At 38.7% G+C, this 21924-nt stretch overlaps 1 protein-coding gene across 14 annotated transcripts in view; it reads right to left on the bottom strand.

Annotated features, from left to right (window-relative positions):
• Positions 1–21924, bottom strand: part of dnmt3ab (DNA (cytosine-5-)-methyltransferase 3 alpha b) — a 523149-nt gene that overhangs the window by 415234 nt on the left and 85991 nt on the right. For 8 of the 14 annotated variants that reach the window (XM_063036199.1, XM_063036207.1, XM_063036267.1 and 5 more), the window contains one exon: positions 5865–5972. The exons of 5 other annotated variants lie outside the window; for them this stretch is intronic. In XM_063036199.1, coding sequence (XP_062892269.1) covers positions 5865–5972 — 108 coding nt within the window. Of the gene's footprint in view, positions 1–5864; positions 5973–18421; positions 18459–21924 lie in introns of those variants that run through there. One more of the 14 variants, XM_063036244.1, reaches the window with a different exon arrangement.

Raw genomic sequence — 21924 nt, 5'->3', positions numbered from 1 at the left:
GTTATTTCTTCAAAGAATTCCAACAGATTTGTCAGGCAAGATTTTCCCTTGTGGAACCCATGCTGACTACAGCCTATTTTATTATGTGCCACCAAGTACCTTGAGACCTCATCATTAATAATTGACTCCAACATCTTTCAAAACACTGAGGTCAGACTAACTGGCCTATAGTTTCCTTTCTTCTGCCTCCCTCCCTTCTTGAAGAGCAGAGTGACATTTGCAATTTTCCAGTCTTCCAGAACCACTCCAGATCTAAAGATTTTTGAAAGATCATTACTAATGCCTCCACGATCTCTTCAGCCACCTCTTTCAGAACTCTGCAGTGTATGCCATTTGGGTCCAGGTGACTTATCTACCTTCAGATCTTCCATTTTCCCCAATAACTTTCTCTCTAGTTATGGTAACTTCACATACTTAATGCCCCTGACACTTGGAACTTCCACCATACTGCTAGTGTCTTCCACAGTGAAAACTGATGTAAAATACTTATTTAGTTTGTCCACTATTTCCTTGTTCCCCAGGTATGGAGGGATATGGACAATCAATGCTTTGAGTTGAGACCATTCATTTGCACTGATGAAGGGTTTTGATGTATTCAAGCAAAGGTAGGTCTCATGCTTCATTTTTCCTATCGATATGGCTAACCGCACACTTCCCCTTATCATACCTCATCAGCCATCCTTAAATACTGCGGTGTTGTCAAAGAACTGGAGAATTTCATTTTCTTACCCTTGCTCAGAATGGATTCAAGCAGAAAGCTAGGAACTCCAAGCTACCTTGTCTAACTTTAGTGATGGGAAAGCTTCGAGAAACAATGATCTGGTAAAAGAATAATAGTTCACTTGGAGAAGTTTGAATTAATGAAGAATCAGGACAAATTTGTTGATAACAAATTGAATTTGAATAAATCAATTTGAGATATTGTTTTGAGGTTACAGAGGTGGCTCATGGAATTAATGTCTGACATATGGATTTTCCAAAGACTTCTGATAAAATCCCACACAAAGACTGGTTAGTAAAACTGAAACCTATGACATTAAAGAGACTATGATAATTTAAATGACTTAAGTGTGGGACTCAAATTTTCAGACAGTGGATCGTAGTGGTCCCCAGAGGTCAATAATACTGATACGAATGCTCAGAGTAAACTTTTACCATTTGCAGACAACATAAAACCTGGAGGTTTTGCCAGCACTGTTCTCAGAAAGAAATCAAAAAAAATGTTACAGACTGCATTGCTCCATGATAGGCAAAGATTCTAAGCACTGACAGCCATTATGTGTTGAAAAAACTTAATGATTTCACTCTGTAATCAAGATTCATTTGGTGAGAAGGATGGACCTCACATTTCACTTTTTAAACTGGTGAAGTTAATCACTGCTGGAAAATACAGCTTACTGTGAAGAATTAAAAGTCTGTGCTACCAAAAGGGTATTCAGCAATGACTATCATATTGCACAAAGTATGGTTACTGGGTAGTTGTGCAGTTAGAAAATGAAAGTCTGCAATACGCGGGGTACTTCAGCATTCAAGTATAGAGGTTTTCATGCCACATGTCCAGTCAATGGCACTTTACACCACTGGAAACCTATAAATCCTGGTGAATCCACATCCATAGGTGATGAGTTCTGCTCTCCTAAAGTTGATAATGTCTTGATCTTCCTCATGCAATGGCATGTTACTAACTGTGAAATGTTTAAGATGTCCCATGCAAAAACTAATGATCTTCTTGACTTCCACAGTCACTAATCAGAGTCCTATACTTACTTTGCAAGGCCAGTTGTGATGTAATTTATAGCATAGTTCCAACAGCGTGTTCTTAATGAAGCAGCGTCATTTTAGGGATTATTTCAGCTGACATGCATGGGGGTGAAGACTTCAGAGAACACAGTCTAGTTGGATGGATTCTCTGGTTGAGGAACTCCTTCTCTCTCTTTTAACAGATGGTCCCATCCTCCTCATTTTCATTCACACAATGTACTGTGGTGAACTGGTCACCAGCCTCCCACTCTGCTGTCAACAACTTCCGTTGTCTGCACATACCTTCTTTTGCAAGTTTGCTGTAGACTTCAAAAGTTGCCACGAGACCTGAAAAAAGATCAACTCCCCTACTTTATTAAACTTACAGCTGGTAAATTATTCACAAACAAAATATGAGGAATTTAAATAGCAAAGAAAAAGAAAAAGAATTTCAGGATGTATATTGTAAATATTTCTCTGATATTAAATGTACCTATTGAATCTAGCACATGTTATGTGGCTCCTTCCTGCTGTTCTCTGTTGAGTTCTTAATATAAGTTGAACACATTGTCAGTTGCATCACTGAATTTCAACTTAACAGTTCTGGCACTAAATCAGCTTGCACATTGAATCTACCTGCTCCATATAATCCAGCATGCATGACTATTACATGTTCTGCTGCCCTTCCCAACAAAGCAGAAGGAATGAACTGTACTACAAATATGTGATGTAAGTCAAGCAGCAAGCAAGCACAAGTTGGCATCTGTAGATCCCAAACAATAAAAGCCTCGGAGCTGAATAGTGCCAAGAAAAGAGATGTTGACACCTTCTGTATGTTTAGAAGATCATGAAGCACACTGTGGTCTCTTAACTACATCTTAATTGTAGCTATTGCTCGTCTTACCTATGTAACATAACAAACCATGTGGTTGTGATGGTGCAGGTTAAGAGATGAAAGCTAAACAGGTTTTCATCCAAATTCTATTTCAAGTTCTTAAAGGGTCCCTGTTTGCCATTCACAACTATATTAGAGGGCATATTGCTCCTTACTCTTTTGCTTGCTTGATGACCACAGGAAAAAGTTACCACAGCTTGCCAACAAACTGAAAACAACAATATGCTTTATAAATCAAAAACATTAAATTCTCTCAAAATCTTTCAGTGATAGATAATGTTCTAGAATTATCTAAGACTGCAGGTGAATTCACGATACACCAGGCTGCCATTTGTTTCTGTAGCACAGCATATGAATGTACACTTAAAAGCCTAGATAAATTTCACAACTGTCGCCCAAGAGGAGCGATTGATTTGCCTCTGCCTTGAGTTTAGAGAAGTATTTAAGGTAGTATTGTTCTGAGTTTCTTGGAATTGCCCGTCAGAATTAAGAAAATGACCAGTCAAACCATGACGGATTGCAAGTTGCCCACAATTTCTGAGTTCCACAAAATGTGAATTTCACAACACCTATGACTAAAAAGGATACAAAAAATTTGATAAGCTATCTACTTTATGTTTTTGATTATTTCATGTGCATTTTGTGAAAGGAATGGTATCATTTACGCATTAACAAACTGTAACTTTTTAAGCGGAATCATAGCTTCAATATGTTGTACCAAAGATAATAATTTATTGTCATATAAAGACCAAACTTTATCCCTAAATCAAATCAAGGTAAAAATCTGTTTAAAATTAAAATTCTTTGAAGCTGCTATTTACCAAAGTATAAAAGATAATCAATATCTTTAACATAATATGATTAATATTTAATCACCTAATCAACATAATTAGACCAAAGGCTTTGATCTACACGGATCATAATCTTTTTTTTTAATTCTACTAATCAAATCTCACACTTCATCAGAAACAAAAAGATGACAAATTATACTGACAAATATTAAGGAATCTCACATCAATAATATATTTTTGTATTTTGATATCAGATCGTTTATTATCACTGTCTTATATCACATGAAGTGTGTTGTTTAGCAGTAGCAGTACAGTACAAATATATAAAATTACTATAAATTACACAAATAAATAAATAGTACAAAAATGGTAGTATTCATGAGTTAATGGGCCATTCAGCAATCTGAAGCAGAGCAGAAGAAGCCGCTCCTTAATCACTAAGTGTGGGTTTTTAAGCTCCTGTATCACTTTCCCTGATGGTAGTAATGCAAAGAGGGCATTTCCCAATGGTGAGGGTCCTTAGTGATGGATGCTGCCTTCTTTTGGCACCAGCTCTTGAAGATATCCTTAATAGTTGAGTGTTGTGCCTGAGTTGGAGCTGGTTGAGTCTACAACCATCTGCAGTGCCTTTTGATCTTATGCAATGGTGGATCCAAACCAGGTTATGGTACAACCTCTCCACTGCACAGCTGTACAAATTTGCTAATCATTCATAACAAACCGAATCTCTTCAAACTCCTCATTAAGTAGAACTGTTGATGCATCTTCTTCATGTGTTGGGCCCAGGACAGATACTTGGAGATGTTGACACAGGAACATGAAGCTGCTCACCCGTTTCTACCACTGACCCCTCACTGAGGACTGGAGTGTCTTCTCCCAACTACTCTCACTGTCACAATGTAGGAAACTTGATATCCAAACTTTGCGCAACAGGATCCCACAGCACATCAGTACTGACTGGTTAATGCAGTGACGTTGGTAGTGTGGTTAATGCTAGCCCAGCTTAGTCTCACCTCTGAAGGGTCTCCCTGGGATTTTTCCCATCTTCCTGAGAGAGCAGAAAGGCCTTGGTCAAATGTTCTCACCTGAAGGATGGCGTCTCTGTTCATCAGCACCTCAGGAGTAGGGAGGGGCAGGGAGGAGATCGCCTGCCTCTGTCGGATCTCCCTTCACTTTGAACTTCACTGCCAGACAGAACATGCTTTAATGACACCATGTCGTCCAATGTTACAAGTGGCAATGGTTGATTGTAGAGACAGGAGCCGGCACCATATTAACGTTAGAAAGAATATTGATCAAACAAAACCGCAACATTTTCATTCCTTCCAATGTGTCGACAGCACTGATTGGAGCAATGAGTGTGAAAACCATTTTGCTCTAAAAGATCATGATAGATTTCTGATTGCTTCACTTTTTCACCTGCTTACCCTCATGTATAGTCAACTGATCCATTTTTCCCAGAGCATAAAGGATGTAGTGGACAAAGTTTCTTCAGGAAGATTGATAAATTCCAACACTAATAATTACAACATGCCTTGATACATCTAATTTGATGTTTATACTGAAGATCACATGACTAATTGATGAATATAAATCAAGAGCATCTTAATGCACTTTGATGAAAGAGCATCTTAATGCACATTGATGAATATAAATCAAGAGCATCTTAATGTCCTGTGGAAAAGTACATGATGTCTGAGCTATGATATCATTGGCCTAACAGCTGATCACTCAGTAATTTGGCCACACAGATCACTGCAAAAATTACTTAGCTTGTACCAAACCAATCAAACACATCATCATCTGCAGCCTCATCCATTCTCTGTTTGTGATTCTTCTTGGGTAGTTAGAGGTTATATCATTCAGACCAGAGGCACAATCTCTTCTCACCACAAGCTATTAAACTTGTTTAGTTTTCACAGACAGCAGTACTATGGTGCAAAACAATTTCTCATGATGCTGACTTCCATCATTACCTGAATATAGAAGATAGCACAAACACTTATACGTTTATGGCCATTGAACAAACACATTTTCTACATATTTCACTGCATAGAAAATATACTTAAGAAGGTGTTACGCATTGTAACACAAACTGGATCCAGCCACACTTGTCATATGGCTCACCCCTCATCGAGACTTGAGTCTCACCAGCAAGCTGCGGATGCCAACCGGGTGTCCAGAGGCAACTCGCTCTTTCACAAGCACAAAGATGGTCCGGCTGCTCCAGCAGCAGCCCTCACGTAGGTTCTGGGACAAGGAGGGAGGGGTAGGAGTTGAATCAGAGACAGGGTGAGAGATTAGGAGGACTAGGGGGTTGACTAGAAGGGGGCCAAGCAGGAGCTGGCAATGGTCTACAGGACTGCTGCAGAACTGGGAGGAGCCCTCCCTCACCTCCCAGATCCACATTCAGGTAAGTATTTTTTTCAAAAACTTACCTTTATGGTGGCAGCCTCCAGCGGTCCCTTTAAGGACTGCTGGTTCGGCCGCATGTAGACACGGTTATCTTGAATGCAGCTGGCCCGGTGCCAGAGAAAGGAGAAGACCTATGCAGAGGAAAATTGTTATTGGGATTTCTAAAATAAAATAGGCTCATGGGCATGTTTAATGTTAAGAGACTTACTTGAATTTTATGTGCTTACTATTATAAGTCAGTGGCTGAAAAAGAAACACAGTAACCAAAAGAAGTTGGAGTAAAACTGTTTCAACAATATATTGTATTCAGGCCAGTTATTGGCTGGTTGATAACTTTTCTTCCTTGTTCTGTGTACGGAATTAATTTTTGTATTTGACCAATCAGATACTTGGGTCAATTTAAACTACTCTCTTACATTTATTCAACTGCCAAAATTTATATTAGAGGCCTAATTAATTTAAAACTTCAGTTATACATATAGAAAGTTAACACAACCTTTATACTTTTCTCCAATTATCCCATTTTCATTGGAATTGCAAGAGTGGTAAAGAGAAACGAACAGGTTTTTGGCTGAGCCAGGTAACAACAAAATAAGGAGTTTTTACTCAAGCCTTTCTTTTCTCAGATGCCTTGACAAATAATCTTAACCATAGACTGATAGATTAAAACATAGCTCCCGAGGATATACCTGTGATATCTTGCTGCTCACCATTAGTATAGACTATTTTAACCTGGTCCAGGCATATTGGTTCTGGAGCTGAATTTGTGACCCTTAATGGAAGCTGGAGGGGGATACAAGTCTTAAAGGTTACCATTGCAATTCCCACATAAAGAAACATCTAAGACAAGGCAGCTAAACAAGGGGAGTGAAGCCTGGTAACGGGGGTGGGGTGGCATGGGGGGGGGGGTGTTATTATCTATAGGTGAGGTAAGGAGGAACGTTACTGCTCCTCGTGTTCCATAAGTAGCTTTTAAAATTGCAAACCTCAAAGAATCACATGGGCCACATTCCCACTGCTGTTAGATTTCATTAGCAGATCCAGGACAATACAAGCCACAGTCAGCCAATGTTAAAAGCGCCGCTGGATAATAATGGTAGCATTGCCTTTGGAAGTAAACCCCTCATTCAGCATGAACATGTGTGTGTTTGCTCTCTCTAGGTGAGTCACAAGTTAAAATGGCCCAAATTAATAACACTTTGAGAAACTTGTAAAGCCAATTTGATTGCCGTCATGAGCAAGGCTAGATTGGGAGCTAAGTTTGGAAATTTTCACACCAGCCAGATGTGTTGTTACCACTCATATACTGGCTTCCACAAAGCAATTGCTGAAACAATTTTATGATAAATTTGCAATAACAATGAGAGAAAATGCATATTTTCACCACTGGACTCACCTTTACTTGGATAATACTCAAAATCTCTTTACCCTGATGTTACTGCTCTGCAAATTCCATCAGTAACACCCATGAAAAATAATTTCTTTAATTCAACAAAAATTATTAACAGTGCCTAAGGAGAGGTTAACTGTGCAATAACATGAAATTATGATTATCAGCTTTGTTGTTATTGGTCAGTTATAGCAATCATGAAAACAGAAATTAATATGATAAGAGGAGACTATTAGTAGACCTGTAAAATTTGCAACTTAGGTGATCAATGTGGAATTGACTATAGTCATCAAGAAGTCTGTATTATAGTCTATGTTTGTTTTATTTCTGCTTCCCAATCACAGTATTACGGTGATAACTTTTACTTTTAATATACAGAATTAATTTTCTGCCCAGGTTTTTGATGTGATCTCACTGTGACACTAAGCAAAACTAAATTAGGAGTCACTCAATTGCCTACATTATATAATGTAACAAAGCTACTACAAAAAAGTGTATTTGTGAGGTTTGGGAGGACCTTTGGTTTTGTGAAATTGTAAGAAGACATATTACTGCATCTGTACTTGGTATTTGCCATTCAAAATATCCACTTCCATGCCAACTTAGTAAATGTGAATACATTTATGATTGTTGCCAGTAAAGTTAATGCATGTTCATATGTTCCCACACATATATCACACTGTTCAGTAGTCTGGAGTCATTACATTTTTGACTCCTTCTGGCCAAGTTGCAGAAAAAAAGTGCCCCTTTGAGTTTCGCAGTAGGTGAACCCCAAATTCTCAGAGTATTCCTAAAACTCTCAGCAATTTTATAACTACAAGTCTTTTGTGTTTATTAACATAGTTATTCACCCAGATTTAATGCAATCAAACTGTTGGATTCACAATTTCAAGCCTAGACTCACTGGAATGTTTTATTTTTCAAGGTTCGTGCCAATGCTAATCAATGGCAACCAAGTCCAGAACACATAAAAACACTGGGTTTATAAACAGTTTCCTAATGATCAAGGCTCATGCCTCAAGACATTCTTTAACAAATTAATACAAGCACAAATTCCCAGTGTCTGTCATTCCCAACTTCTTCCTAGTATATACAGATATGTTGAACTTATTATCTCACAACCATGTTTGTAGGCTGCACAACTTTCCTTTTTATTGAAGTTATTGGAAAAAGATCATGCAAACAGAAAGGACGGTGTTCATTTGTTATGAGTGTACTTAGATTTTTCATGAAGATCAAATTCATGCCCCCTCCCCACTCACCTCAACTTTCATCTAAAAATGTCTAAAATTTCAGTCCTACATTTTATGAGTGGTGCATTTCAAGACTTCCACAATAGGAGAGTTCTGCTACGGACTACCTGGACAAAATTTAATGTTTATTTTTTGTATATACCAAAGCAATGCAGACAGAACAACAATCTCCCTCTTTACCAAGCGATAATAGGAACAGAATCAAATGAGCTTATTTCACTCAGTACAGTTTTTTTTTACCTGAAACTTTGTCTGTACTTTATATCATGCTCTGCGTCTCGAAGATAAATTTACAATGTCAGTTTCTGGCCAAATCCAGACACAAAGAAAAGTAAATCCAACTTGTCCATACTGACTATGCGGCCCAGAGAGCTAGTCCCTTACATACTTTGGATACATCTAAAGTGGATGTTGATAGATTCATGATTAATCAGGGTGTCAAAGATTACATGGAGAAAGCAGGAGAATTGGGTTGAAAGGGATAAAAATTCACCCATGATGGAATACTGGAGAAATTTGATAGACCAAATGGGCTAATTCCGCTCCTACGCCTTACAGTCCTGTGCTCCCATCTGTCAGTATTTGGCCCAGAGCCTTCTATACCTCTCCTATCTATGTATCTAATTGTATGGCTTTTAAACATTGCTGAGGCGCCAGCCTCAACCGCCATTTCTGGCAACTCATTCTAAATACACACCACCCTTCCTGTGAGGAAGCTTCCCCTAATGTCCTTTTTAAATTTCTCAGATCAGATCTCGCCAAATCATTCACAGCAAAACTAGCCTCATCAATTTTTCCTCTGTCCTAGAAATTGTTTTTGTCCAATATGACGTACATTGCTGACTACAATATTGGGAGGAAGTATAAGATATCCAAGTTTGCAAATACTGCAAGAACAGTTGGGAAAATCATTTGTGAGCAGAACACAAAGTATCTGCAATCCCATTTCGACAGGTTAAGTGGGTAGTCTTAAAGACATCAGAGAGAGTATAATGAAGTAAAGGTGACATTAAAGAACAGAAATGTGTCATTTAATTGATATAGCATGTTGAAAGAGCGATAGATTTTCAAGCATTGAGAAAATGGGGATGTGAGTACACCAAGCAATTAGGAAGGAAAGTAAGGAAGAGCACGATGCTTGGTGACAACACTGCATACACTATTTAAGGTGGAATACATGTGCCCTTGAGGTAGTCCTGCAAAGGTTCACCAGACTTATTCTTAGGATGAGGATACTGTCTTATGAGATTGTGTCTGTGTCTCTGCGACTTAGAAGTGTAATTAGTGATGATTAAAACATTAAGTTCTGAGAGCTTGACAAAATGGATAGTGTGATGGCTAGGAGGGGCCACCTTCTCACAATATTTGGTCCATCAACGAAACCTGTGAGGAGGAATACCTCAGAGAGCTGTGAATTTTTGGAGTTCTCTATCCTATGGCATCTATCATTGTAAAAATGCAAACAACAGGAATTCTGCAGATGTTGGAAATTCAAGCAACACACATCAAAGTTGCTGGTGAACGCAGCAGACCAGGCAGCATCTCTAGGAAGAGGTACAGTCGACGTTTCAGGCCGAGACCCTTCGTCAGGACTAACTGAAGGAAGAGTTAGTAAGAGATTTGAAAGTGGGAGGGGAAGGGAGAGATCCAAAATGATAGGAGAAGACAGGAGGGGGAGGGATGGAACCAAGAGCTGGACAGGTGATTGACAGGTGATGTCCCATGATCCTCTCATATCCCCTTTGCCAATCACCTGTCCAGCTCTTGGCTCCATCCCTCCCCCTCCTGTCTTCTCCTATCATTTTGGATCTCCCCCTCCCCCTCCCACTTTCAAATCTCTTACTAACTCTTCCTTCAGTTAGTCCTGACAAAGGGTCTCGGCCTGAAACGTCGACTGTACCTCTTCCTAGAGATGCTGCCTGGCCTGCTGCGTTCACCAGCAACTTTGATGTGTGTTGCATCTATCATTGTAATAGGCTGAGACAGATAGAGGTTTTGACACTAAAGGTACAAAGGATTGTGGGAATCAGGCAGAAGAATGGACCTGAGTACAATAATCTTACTGCACTTTGTCTGAACAGGCTCAGCAGTTATGGCCTCATACTTGCATTTATTACATTTTTACGGTTTAGAACATATTGTCAATGATTCACTCACCCTGTTTAACAAGTTGCTGATAATTACAAATGATTAAACCTTCAGCATATCACAAACCCCCTTGGCAAATAACACAGCAAAGTATTCATGAGTCAGAGAGCCCTGTGTTATCAGACTTTATGGAGGTGTATAATAGTTGCCAAGCCTTACTGTTGGATAACAAGAGAACAATTCCTGGAGACACAACCATGGAGCATATCGAGGAATTAGTTAAGAATACTTTGCATTTTATTAATGATAGTTATAAGGATGCTAATGAGCTTCTCCCCTTTCTATCAAGTATATCTACTTGGATGCTGCAGTTTCCATGAAGGAACTATAAGAAAAGTGTCAGTTTAGCTTTTACGTCCGCCTCACTGCCAGCCTTGCTAGGTACTTTCAAGATTTTTCTGGTTTGATTTATCTCTCCAGAAATTACAGTTACATTTTATAGTACTATAAAAAATATCTGTAAGAATCTATATTGAACTTCAAATCTAACTTTTGATTGATTACCATCATTTCTGTCTTCTTTTGCCATCTCTCAACACCCAGCAGTGAAGTGAGCATTGTAGCCGCACAGCTGACTAAAAATCCAGGCCATAATCTCTAAGCTACATTATATCTGTCTGTCATCAAAAACTGCTTTACATGCTCAGCCAAGAATTAAAACAACTTTGCCTCACTTGTTTGTGTGCTTCTTATGCCTCACCTGTATGCTTGCCAGGGATGCAGTTGATATTTTCAGTGACAGTACATAATAGTTACTAAGTTTCTATGTCAACCTTGCTGTATTATTGAGAAGCTGTGTCCCTTGATTCTACAATCTACAATCCAAATTAATACTCTGTTTGCACTGCCATTTCTTTTTAAAGACCTGGATGATATATTAATTATATTTTATGGGCCTTTGAATCACTTCTCTTCATTGCAGTGAAGTTCATGAATTGTCACCCAGTTGGCAATGCTGGCTACATAGCATAGCATCGAGCTGTGACAATTGGGTTTACTTTTAATGTCAGAAGAGGGAGGGCACTTAAGTGCCCTTCTCTCTTAACATTATTAGCATTAAATTGAAAAGGTCTTAAATGCTCCAAAGAGAGGAGTGTTTTGAAATATACTTTCAAGGCAAGTTCTGGTGTAAAGGCAGAATCAGAAGGGCACAATTTGGCACTGAAGCATTTGATTATCATATTGTCACTCAACACTTCAGTTGTTGTTTCTTTTTCCATTTATGTGTACACAAAATTACTTTGGATCAACAAAAAAGTATTAAAATAATTATGCGTCCAGAACTACAGGTTGCTTAAGGTTGTTAGAGCTGAGAGTAACGGGGGGAATAAGCTTCCACTACCTAGTAAATGCTCCCAATGGTGTGCATCTCAAATAGCCTCTGACAAGCAAGTCCAGCTCCCATCCTTCACGTGTAGTATAGTTACCAGGCCCCGCAGAACCATTTCTACAGGCAGGAGGAGGGTTACTGGTGCCTTAAAACCGGACACTTCAGGCAGATGGTTGACGGCTCAACTAGGAGAAGGAAAACTCTGATCTCAAAACACCACTGCCTTGCGCCTGTACTCACTCACGGGGAAGGCTTTGGGAGTAAACCCCGAGGAAAAATCTGGAGCTGGAGTCCATAGGGCAGTCCAACATTGAGTTCAATATTGGCTGGCAACTCCCTATGCTGCTGCTGGTGCCAAACTCTGCCGTTCCTTTGGATTCCTCAGATGTGTAGAGAGGGGAGCTTGCCCTCCATATCGTTCTGCCCTGGCTCATGGGACAGGCTTACATATCACTTAGACAGCTTGAAGCAACATCCATGGTCAGCTCCCACCAACAGAGAACCTCAACAACTACTAGTTGATTACATCTAAAATGACAATTTTAAGCCAAATATAAAACTCAATTTTAATAAGCAAGTTTCTTTTTGATAAGAATAAACTGTTTATTAATCATTTTATCTTATGGTGCATGCATGTATTTGATAGATATCAATAACACAATGCTTAGGAACTGGCCAGTAAACAATGCTTTCATTTTTTCCTCCGCTCATTTCTAATCTTTCAGCAGTCTAAAGTTAAGTTTTCATCACTTCACTCAACCAGCTCATTGCTGCTTTTTTTTCTCTGAATGCTACCAATATCAATTAGGTCAATCACACAATCATTTTGTAGATTTTACATGATTAACACCAGTAAAACTCTGCAATACAATAGTACGGGATAATCTTTACAAACTTGAACTTCTTTCACCAAGAGAGCACATCAGCAGCTAATGTGCAAAGCTCAATGTGCCTACAAGGTCCTTCAGCCTTTAAAATTAATGATTGGAAAATCTTGTAAAGCCTGTTGACTTCTATGCCTGAATTCCCTTACATCTTCCATGCAAGGAAAGCTATGTGCCTGGAGCACAAATTTTGGAAAATATTTGTTGTACATCGACATTTCTGTTTTAAAACATAGAAAGATATTCTACATCAGCACATAGTATAGTTTTGTACCCTATTGTCCACTGATAACAGGAAATTCACTGAATTACATTATTTGTCAAGTCTGAAACCACAGACTGCTTCTAGCAAAAAAAAGCAATAAAATTCAACTGCCTGCTTTATTACAACACTTGAGAAACATTCCTGAAGGTTTTTTTTTAAATATGTTTTTATGAAATGAGGACACCACTGGTAAGGCAAAAGTTTCTTATTCATTCTTTATTATCTTGGGAAGCTGTTGGTGAATTGACTTTTTAAATTGTTGCAGTCTGTGCAGTGAAGGCACACCCAAAAAGTTTTCAGGATTTTGGCACAGCAACAGTGAAGGAACAGTGATACATTTTCAAGTTGTGAAATGGCATTTTCATGTGCCAGCCGCTCTTATCTTTAGGTAATTGAGGCTGGAGGTTTGGGCATTGCTGGTTAATAAACACTGAGAATTGATACAATGTAGCTTAAGCCAAAGAAGCTAATGAGCCAGTAATGGAGGGAATGAATGATTTTTGGAAATGGTCTGGACAGAGTTAATCACATTTACCTGCTCCTCCTGAGTACCACTGAAAGTGCACTCATTTAGAAAAGGAGAAGATGTATTCCATCCTGGTTCTAATTTATATTTCCCAGATGGGGGCATCACATCATCATGGTCAGTACAACGCTTTATAGTACAGGCGACCTGGGCTCAATTCCTGCCACTGCCTGTAATCAGTTTGTACATCCTCCAAATGACCGTGTGTGCTTCCTCCAGGTGCTCTGACTCCTCCCTGCCCCAAGCCAAAGGCCTACCGGGTTGTAGGTAAATGTGTCATTGTAAAAAATTGTCCCATGATTAGGTTGGGGTTGAATCACAAGATTTCTGGGTGGCATGGCTCAAAGGGCCGCAAAGGCCCTTTCTGCATTGTAACTAATGTGTAATCCTCAAGGAGTCAGGAACTGAGTTGCACAATATAGGAAAACAGGTTCCTAATTTGCATTCGTATTTATATGGTCAAATAGTAAACATCAGATCAATAAAGATGCATCAGATTTCAAAAATGATAAAGTTGATGACAGAGTAATGTTAGAATGCAAAGGAAATATAAATCTGTTCATTATGGCCATTTATGTCCTTCATAAGTTACTTGTCTACTATTAGCCAAGGTCCATTCTACGTGCATGTGGACATTATCTGGGGATATGAGTATAGTACTGAATGTATGAAGCCCCGGTTCTGAACTTTAAGATAGAGAGAAGGCTACTAGTTTTTCACGACTTACTATGGTAAGAACTTTACACTATTTTTCAAGCACATGCAAATATACAGACTGGTACGAATATTAGCCGTCCCAGTTTATAAATTAATTAATTTCATCTCATATAATCTTGTTTTAATAGTATTAATTCGCTTCATTAGAGCCCAGTGTTTTTAAATATTATGTTTTCAAAATATAAAGCATTTCAATCAAGCAGTTGATAAAAATTACATATTTAGAGGTTACTATTTAAAACAGACAATATCAATCATTAAAATATGTACTAATGGAGAATTTAAAACAATTGAAAATTTATATCATGGTTCCCTTTGGAATATTTATTTAAAAATAGACCCATTAAGCATGCAAAGGAGAGTTTAAAAACACAAACATGAGGAATTCTGCAGATGCTGGAAATTCAAGCAACACACATCAAACTTGCTGGTGAACACAGCAGGCCAGGCAGCATCTCTAGGAAGAGGTACAGTCGACGTTTCAGGTCGAGACCCTTCGTCAAGACTGTTAGTCCTGACGAAGGGTCTCAGCCTGAAACGTCGACTGTACCTCTTCCTAGAGATGCTGCCTGGCCTGCTGTGTTCACAAGCAACTTTGATGTGTGTTGCTCAAAGGAGAGTTATTCATTTGGTTTACAATTGATGAAAAGCATTTCTTGTTATTCAGCTCTTATTTTTCAAATCTTCCAATTTGAATTGAATTCAGTTCCGGGAGAACTGAGATTACAATTAGTGAAGACACCAGGGGCAATCACTTACAAGACTTAGGCCACAAGCTCAGTTGTTTCAGGCACGATTAAAAGGTCTTTTAGCCCTCCATTCTGTCTGAGCGTTGAAGTATGCCTATGCCTTTTATGGCTATTTCAGTGCTAACAAAGGGAAGCGCTCTGAAGCACTCTTACTTCATCAGCTGTGGCCCAAGATATTTTCACTTTCATTTCTCTTTTGGTGGAACATTTTTATAGTTAGATTTGTCTAATTTCTTCCATTCATAGTTTTGCTGACTTACAATTCTGCAAAAAGCAAAAGCACAGACCTGTTCCAAATTCGAAAGCCACTTTTTATAGTTGGCTTTTCACTATTATTTACAATTAAAATGATGCTATGTAGTATAAAAGCTTTGGTTACTAACTATGTCCTAGACAGCAGCACGAAGCATTTTTTAGGAAATTAATAGCGTGGAACAGGAAATAAGTGAAACCTTCTTCACCCCAAACTTTGCAGAAAGAGGCACTTCATTGGAGGCGTGAATAGCTGATCACTTAATACAGTAGATTCTGGTTAATTGGGACACATCGGGACCAATTCATTTTGGCCCAATTAAGCAGCTGTCCCAAATAGTCGACGTTTCATGGAAATAGCTATAATAATAGAAAAAAGAAAAACTGAGTACAAATTATGTATTTAAATGAAATAAATGGAATACTACCAATAGTACTACAGTACCATAAAACTGTGAATGAGTTCCTAACAGTTATCAACAGAGGAATTCATCCAGTGTGTGCAATGAACAAAATCAGTGCAGACACCCAGTGCAAATAATGAATAGCCTTCATGCATTGATATTGGTGATTGCATCCTCCAATTGTAACATTTTCATTTTGAACATTCAAGATGATTGGCAATACCTTCAAACTCTTCGTAGGTCCTAACTTGTTGAAGTAGTGAAATAGTTTAGTTTTCAGTCCTGGCCGTTTCTGGCAACTCCAAGCTTAAATGCTTGAAACTGCCACGAGCAACACAGTTCTGAAATGTCTTACTGCTTCTTTTTTGTCAACTACCAGTGAAAAAAACACTTTTTTGAACACAAATACAACACTATTTTAAAAATGTTCGCTGTAAGTATGGTGTAGTGTCTAACGGCTACACAAGTGCAAGTAACTGTTCGGCAATTAGGTGAAGTGGAATCCACAAATAAATGCAACACACACGCTGATTAGAGCTGCAGTATTGTACATAATGAACAGAAGCGATCTAAAAACTGCAGGTTTACTCATAAAAGCAAGAGATTCTGTAGGTGCTGGAAATGCAGAGCAACACATCCAAAATGTTGGAGGAACTCAGCAGGTCAGACAGCATCTATAGAAATGAATGAACAATCAACGTTTTGGGCTGAGACTCAAAGGAGTCTCAGAGGAGGTGATATGCAGGTGAGGAGATGAGGTAAGATGCCAGAATGGGGGATAGAAGAAGAGGGAAGGGGGGGAAATTACCAGGAGGATAAATTGATGTTCATGCCATCAGAATGGAAGCTATGAAGACAAAATATGAGGTGTTGTTCCTTCACCCTGAGTGTGGCCTCATCGTGGCAAAAGAGGAGGCCATGGACCAACATGTTGGAATGAGAATTGGGATAGGAAAAAAAATGGTTGGCCTCTGTGAAATTCCACTTTTGACGGATGGAGCAGAGATGCTTGACAAAGCTGTCCCCCAATTTACATCGGGTCTCTTCACCGAATACAATAGATGATCCCAACAGATCCACAGGTGAAGTGCTGCCTCACCTGCAAGGATTGTTTGAGACCCTGAATAGAGGTAAGGGAACAGCTGAATGGACAGGTGTAGCATTTCTGTTGCCTGTAGGGATATGTACAAGGTGGGAGATTAGTGGGGAGCAATGAATGGACAAGGAATCGTGGAGAGAGCTATCCCTGCAGAAAGCAGAGAGTTTGGGGGTGGGGGCGGGAAGATGTGTTTGGTCATAGGATCCCGTGATCCCGATGCGGATGACGGGAGTTGCGGAGATTGATGTGCCAGATGCAAAGGCTCATGGTAGGTGAGGAACAGAGCAACTCTATCGCTATTAAGTCAGTGGGAAAATAGGGGAGCGTGGATGTCTGGGAAATGGAAGCTTACTCATAGCTCCAATGCACTATCTTATATTCTGCTACTTCAAAACATTGTACCTCCGTCAACTACTGTGCAAAATATCGTCAAGCAAAGTAACAGATCCTCTTCCAACATGTCACTATTAACATCTTTGCCTTCCTTTGTGAATGAGATTTTGCTGCAATTAAGGAATGAACAACATGTTGTAACAGTAACTCTCAATAAACCCTTCCAATGACAGATGGCAAAGCTCAAGGCTGTGCTGTGTGTTTCTGAAGCCCTTTACAAATGTTCTATGCATCTATGACCCTTTATAGGTGGCTGTAAAACACAATGCAATGCACCGATAGAAGCTTTAGGAGCAAGCATCAGATGAGTGTACTGTATACTCACGCAAGTTTTACATCTGTCCTGAGGAAACCACCTTGTACATTGCTTTATAGTGTGGAACAACTCACAATCCACAAGAAACTTGGAATCCACTATGGAGGGACAATTACTCCAACAACCACTTGACTGACGTAGTTCTCCATACTGGATTCAGCTGCTCATTACCACCACAGAGTACAAAGCCTTGTATGTAGACATTTCAACAGGTTTACTCATTACACAATCACTGTTCTATGCAATTATAAAACCTACAACTGGTATTAGTATTATCATTTCGAACATACACTTCTGCATTTTGAGTAACTGTTAGTATGAGAGAAAAAAAACTATCTAGAAAACATTGGAGTACAATGAAATGAATGTACTTTTTAGTTTCTCTATTGTTCTGCCATGTTAGAACATCAGTGCCACACAAATGTCAGGCAACTCAGCTACCCTTGCTAATCAACAAGATTACTATCAACATCAAGAAACATAATCAATTATGAGGCAACAAAGAACAGGGTATGTTTCATCTTCCAAATCCCCAAAGTCCTTCCACTATCAACGGGGAACACATAATGGGAGAAATACAATCCTTTTCACTTATCTGGATGACCACAGTTGCATCAATATTCAAGAAGCTTGTAAATAATAAAATCAGGATTTTACCATTTGTCATTCTGTGCTTGCTCTACCATTGAATGCCATCATAGTTAATTTTTACAATTTTCCAACATCGATTTCATGTTTCTTGATATCTTGGATAATTATAAATTTATCAGCCTGTGATTTAAATATAGCCCCTTGGGTAGAAAATTCCAAAGTTTCATCACTTTCTAGTGAAGAAATTTGTTTGTATCTCTGACCTGGACTGGCATGCCCTTATTTTCTGGTAGTGGCTCCTGGTTTCACTAATCCAAGTCAAAGGAGACCTCAATTCCAAATCTACTCTGTCAAGCCTTCCAAAATTCAGTTAGCATCTGTGGATAGAAATGGAGAGTTGACATTTTGGGTTGACACCCTTCATCTGAACTGAAAGATAGAGGAAAGATAGTCAGTATAAAAAGGCAAAGGGAAGGGGTGATGCAAGAGCTCACTCCTCCCTTCCCTTCATCTTTTTATAACCTCTTCTTATAAATATGTCATTCCACAAATCAAAGCTCAACACTATCCAGGACCAAATAGCCCTCCTGCTTGAGGCTCCATCTATTACCCATCTGTGCCAATCCTGCAATTATTGCCATGAAACCCCATCCTTTTTCACATACCCATCAAATGGCATTTCCCTCTGATTCTCCTGCCATCAGCTGACCTATCAGCCTATTTTTTGGTTGTAGACAGGAACTGACAAAGTTGGAGAAATCTGAGAGAACATATGAACTCCACAAAGACAGCATCCTAAGTCAAGATCAAATCTGAGTCTTTGGAACTATGAGGCATTGTGGTACTATGACAATGGGTACATCTTGCAAAATCCATTTTAGTTTGTCCTCAAGACCCATGAGTTTTTCAAAACTTGTGAAGTTTTTCTAAGTATCCTTGAGGAGAAACTATATTTTGCACATGTACAGCACAGGGAAAGTAGAAGAAGAGTGAAGTAGGAACAGAGATTCCTGCATGGTTATTAACCAGATGTATTCAGAAGCCAGTAAGGATGTTGCATTTTGTCAAGGAAGATTTGAGCATATCCTTGAATCATTTTCTCCATCCACCTGCTTAGCTCCTCCCATGACAGAGTTCTGAATGGAATGCCTATTTAGGGATTCTAGCACTGGGCATGCAAATAGCATTGCCTGCTCAATGTGAATAACTGAAAGGACCCTATGCTAGAAGAGGACACTAACATGGTTTAATTAATCTTTCCAGTGAATTTGCAGGATTTGCAAAAGATAACACCAGTGGCATTTGTGCAATGCTTTGATAATAATTAAGTCTACCAACTAAATCCAGACCAATATTTGTCTTGGATGTGCTTTTGCCTTAGTTGCATTAACAAAAGCTAAACTCTAATAATCCATTGTAAAGATTAGTAAAGTTCAGTAAGTTTACTGAATGCAAATCAATATTACATACAAGACCACAAAACACATAAGATACAGCAGCATAATTAGACCATTCGGCCCATCAAGTCTGCTTCACCATTCCATCATGGCTGATTTATTATTCTCCTCAACCCCATTCAGTTCCCTTCTACCCATAACTTTTGACACCCTACTAATCAAGAACCTATCAACCTCTACTTTAAATGCACCTAATGACTTGGCCTTCACAGCCATCTTTGGCAATAAATCCCACATATTTACCACTCTCTGGCTAAAGAAATTCCTCCTCATCTGTGTTCCAAAGCAAAGGCCTTGTATTTTGTAACACAAGGGATTTTGCAGATGCTGAAAATCCAGAGCAACACTCATAAAAAAATATAGTATTAAAAGATTTAACCTCAGTTATGGATGTAATCACAAATAACTTTACTTATATAAAGATTAAATAATAGAACTTGCATATAACAACTTAAAATCTATTTTTGCACTGAAAAAAATATTTCAGGTATTGGTATAACAACTCACTTGAATTTCAAGTCAGCAAACATGGCACATGTGGAACAATTGGGATATCAGAAATTCAAACATTCCAGTTAAAAATTAAACTTGAGGGAAATCATACTTGTTCAGTTTCTTGACAAGGCAGTTCAGTAACAAGTAATTGTGGGAAAGGAAGAAGTAATTCTGACTTTGACACAGGCACCTTCTTTATTTTGAAAGCCTTATAGATATGCACTTCTGACTGAGCCTCTTTTCAGTTAGTTAGCATGGAATCATCATTGGCCTCTTATTCAATGGTTCAATGAATGGAAGTATAAAATCTCACCAATCGGCCGCTTATTGACACAGGCAAAGAAAGAAACTACTCCTGAGTATGTAACAATATGTCAAAGAGAGAAGAAAACTCTCTTTTCTGTGGCTCAGTATATTTTTTTTATATGTGAATACAGTGCAATGAAGTACTTCAAGATAGATTACGAACTGAGGGTACAATGCATTATTTGTTCTGCAATTATTTCTGGAGGCATCTGAAAGGAATTTTGGAGAATGCTTGACACTTTAGCAGTTTGAATGAAGATTAAATATATCAACAAAATACTCTTAAACCTCTTTTTCACTGACTGGAATAACTGCTACCATCCGTAACAATGTTCAGATCCCCTCTCAGTGATCACAATAAAGATGAACATTCAAGTTTGGGTCCAAAAATATTTTGGAATCCAAAAAACTTGAATGCCAAAATATTTAAGGGTTAAGAGTGCATTGGTAATTATTGTAGCAAGCACGCTTTCAAACAGATGGAAACAAATTTTAGCACTGTTCAATGGACCTATGAGTCATTTTTCTCATTGCTGTTTGAGGCCATCGGACGAGTCTGTGTGGTATTTTAACCTCTGAAACAATGACAGGATCAGAATTATTGGCCAGAAAAGTTCAATGCTAAAGGAGCAATGAACCTGTGTGCACCTGGCCAAGAAAAACAATGAGTGCAGATTAGTTACAGGAAAGAAAGAGCTTGTGCTATGATGTACCAGTACACAACACAAAGGAACTACAGAGAGCCTTTTTTTTTTAGCTGAACAACTTTGTGGCCAGTGTGTGAACAATAGAGAAGACAGTAGCAGCTTTTGTGTCAGTGAGGTCATTGCACTTCATTTGGCCAGGGCACAGTGACATCACTCATGTCAGCATACTGAGGTGGAGGTCTTTCATGCCAATTCTTTCTCTCCATCCCTGAACTTTTAATTAACACAAAATTAAGACTCGACAGTCATATCATCTTCCGTGCTAAATGCACAGAAAAATGTAAAAAGAATATGAAAGTGCCTGAAAAATTACACCATGGATTGGAAGGGCAAGAAAGAAAGGAAGAAAAATAAATAAAAATCAGTTTAAATATTTTAAACACAAGAAATTCTGCAGATGCTGGAAATCCAAACCAACACACGGAAAATGCTGGATGAACTCAGCAGGTCAGGCAGCATCTATGGAAATGAATAAACAAACAGTTGGTAGCTCAGGCTGAGACCCTTCTTCTGGACTGAGAATGAAGGGGGACTCGGCCTGAAACATCGATTGTTTATTAATTTCCATAAATACTGCCTGATCTGCTGCGTTCCTCCACCATTTTGTACGTGTAGTTTAAATATTTTATTTACTTTTCAGTTGGTAGACCTTCCAAACAAACTTCCGTTATAGTGATTGGTCACTATTAACCCTTCCATTTCAGAATTTGACATGGTATTCATTTATAGTACTCTTTTTTTATCCTGTGTTTTGTGGGAATTAAGCTTTGCTTCAGTATTTATATTTAAGGCCATAACCCA

This window comes from Mobula hypostoma, chromosome 2 (assembly GCF_963921235.1).
Source record: "Mobula hypostoma chromosome 2, sMobHyp1.1, whole genome shotgun sequence".
Lineage (NCBI taxonomy): Eukaryota > Metazoa > Chordata > Chondrichthyes > Myliobatiformes > Myliobatidae > Mobula > Mobula hypostoma.
Note: the sequence above shows the minus strand (reverse complement) of the source record. Positions and strands in the feature narration are given on the sequence as shown.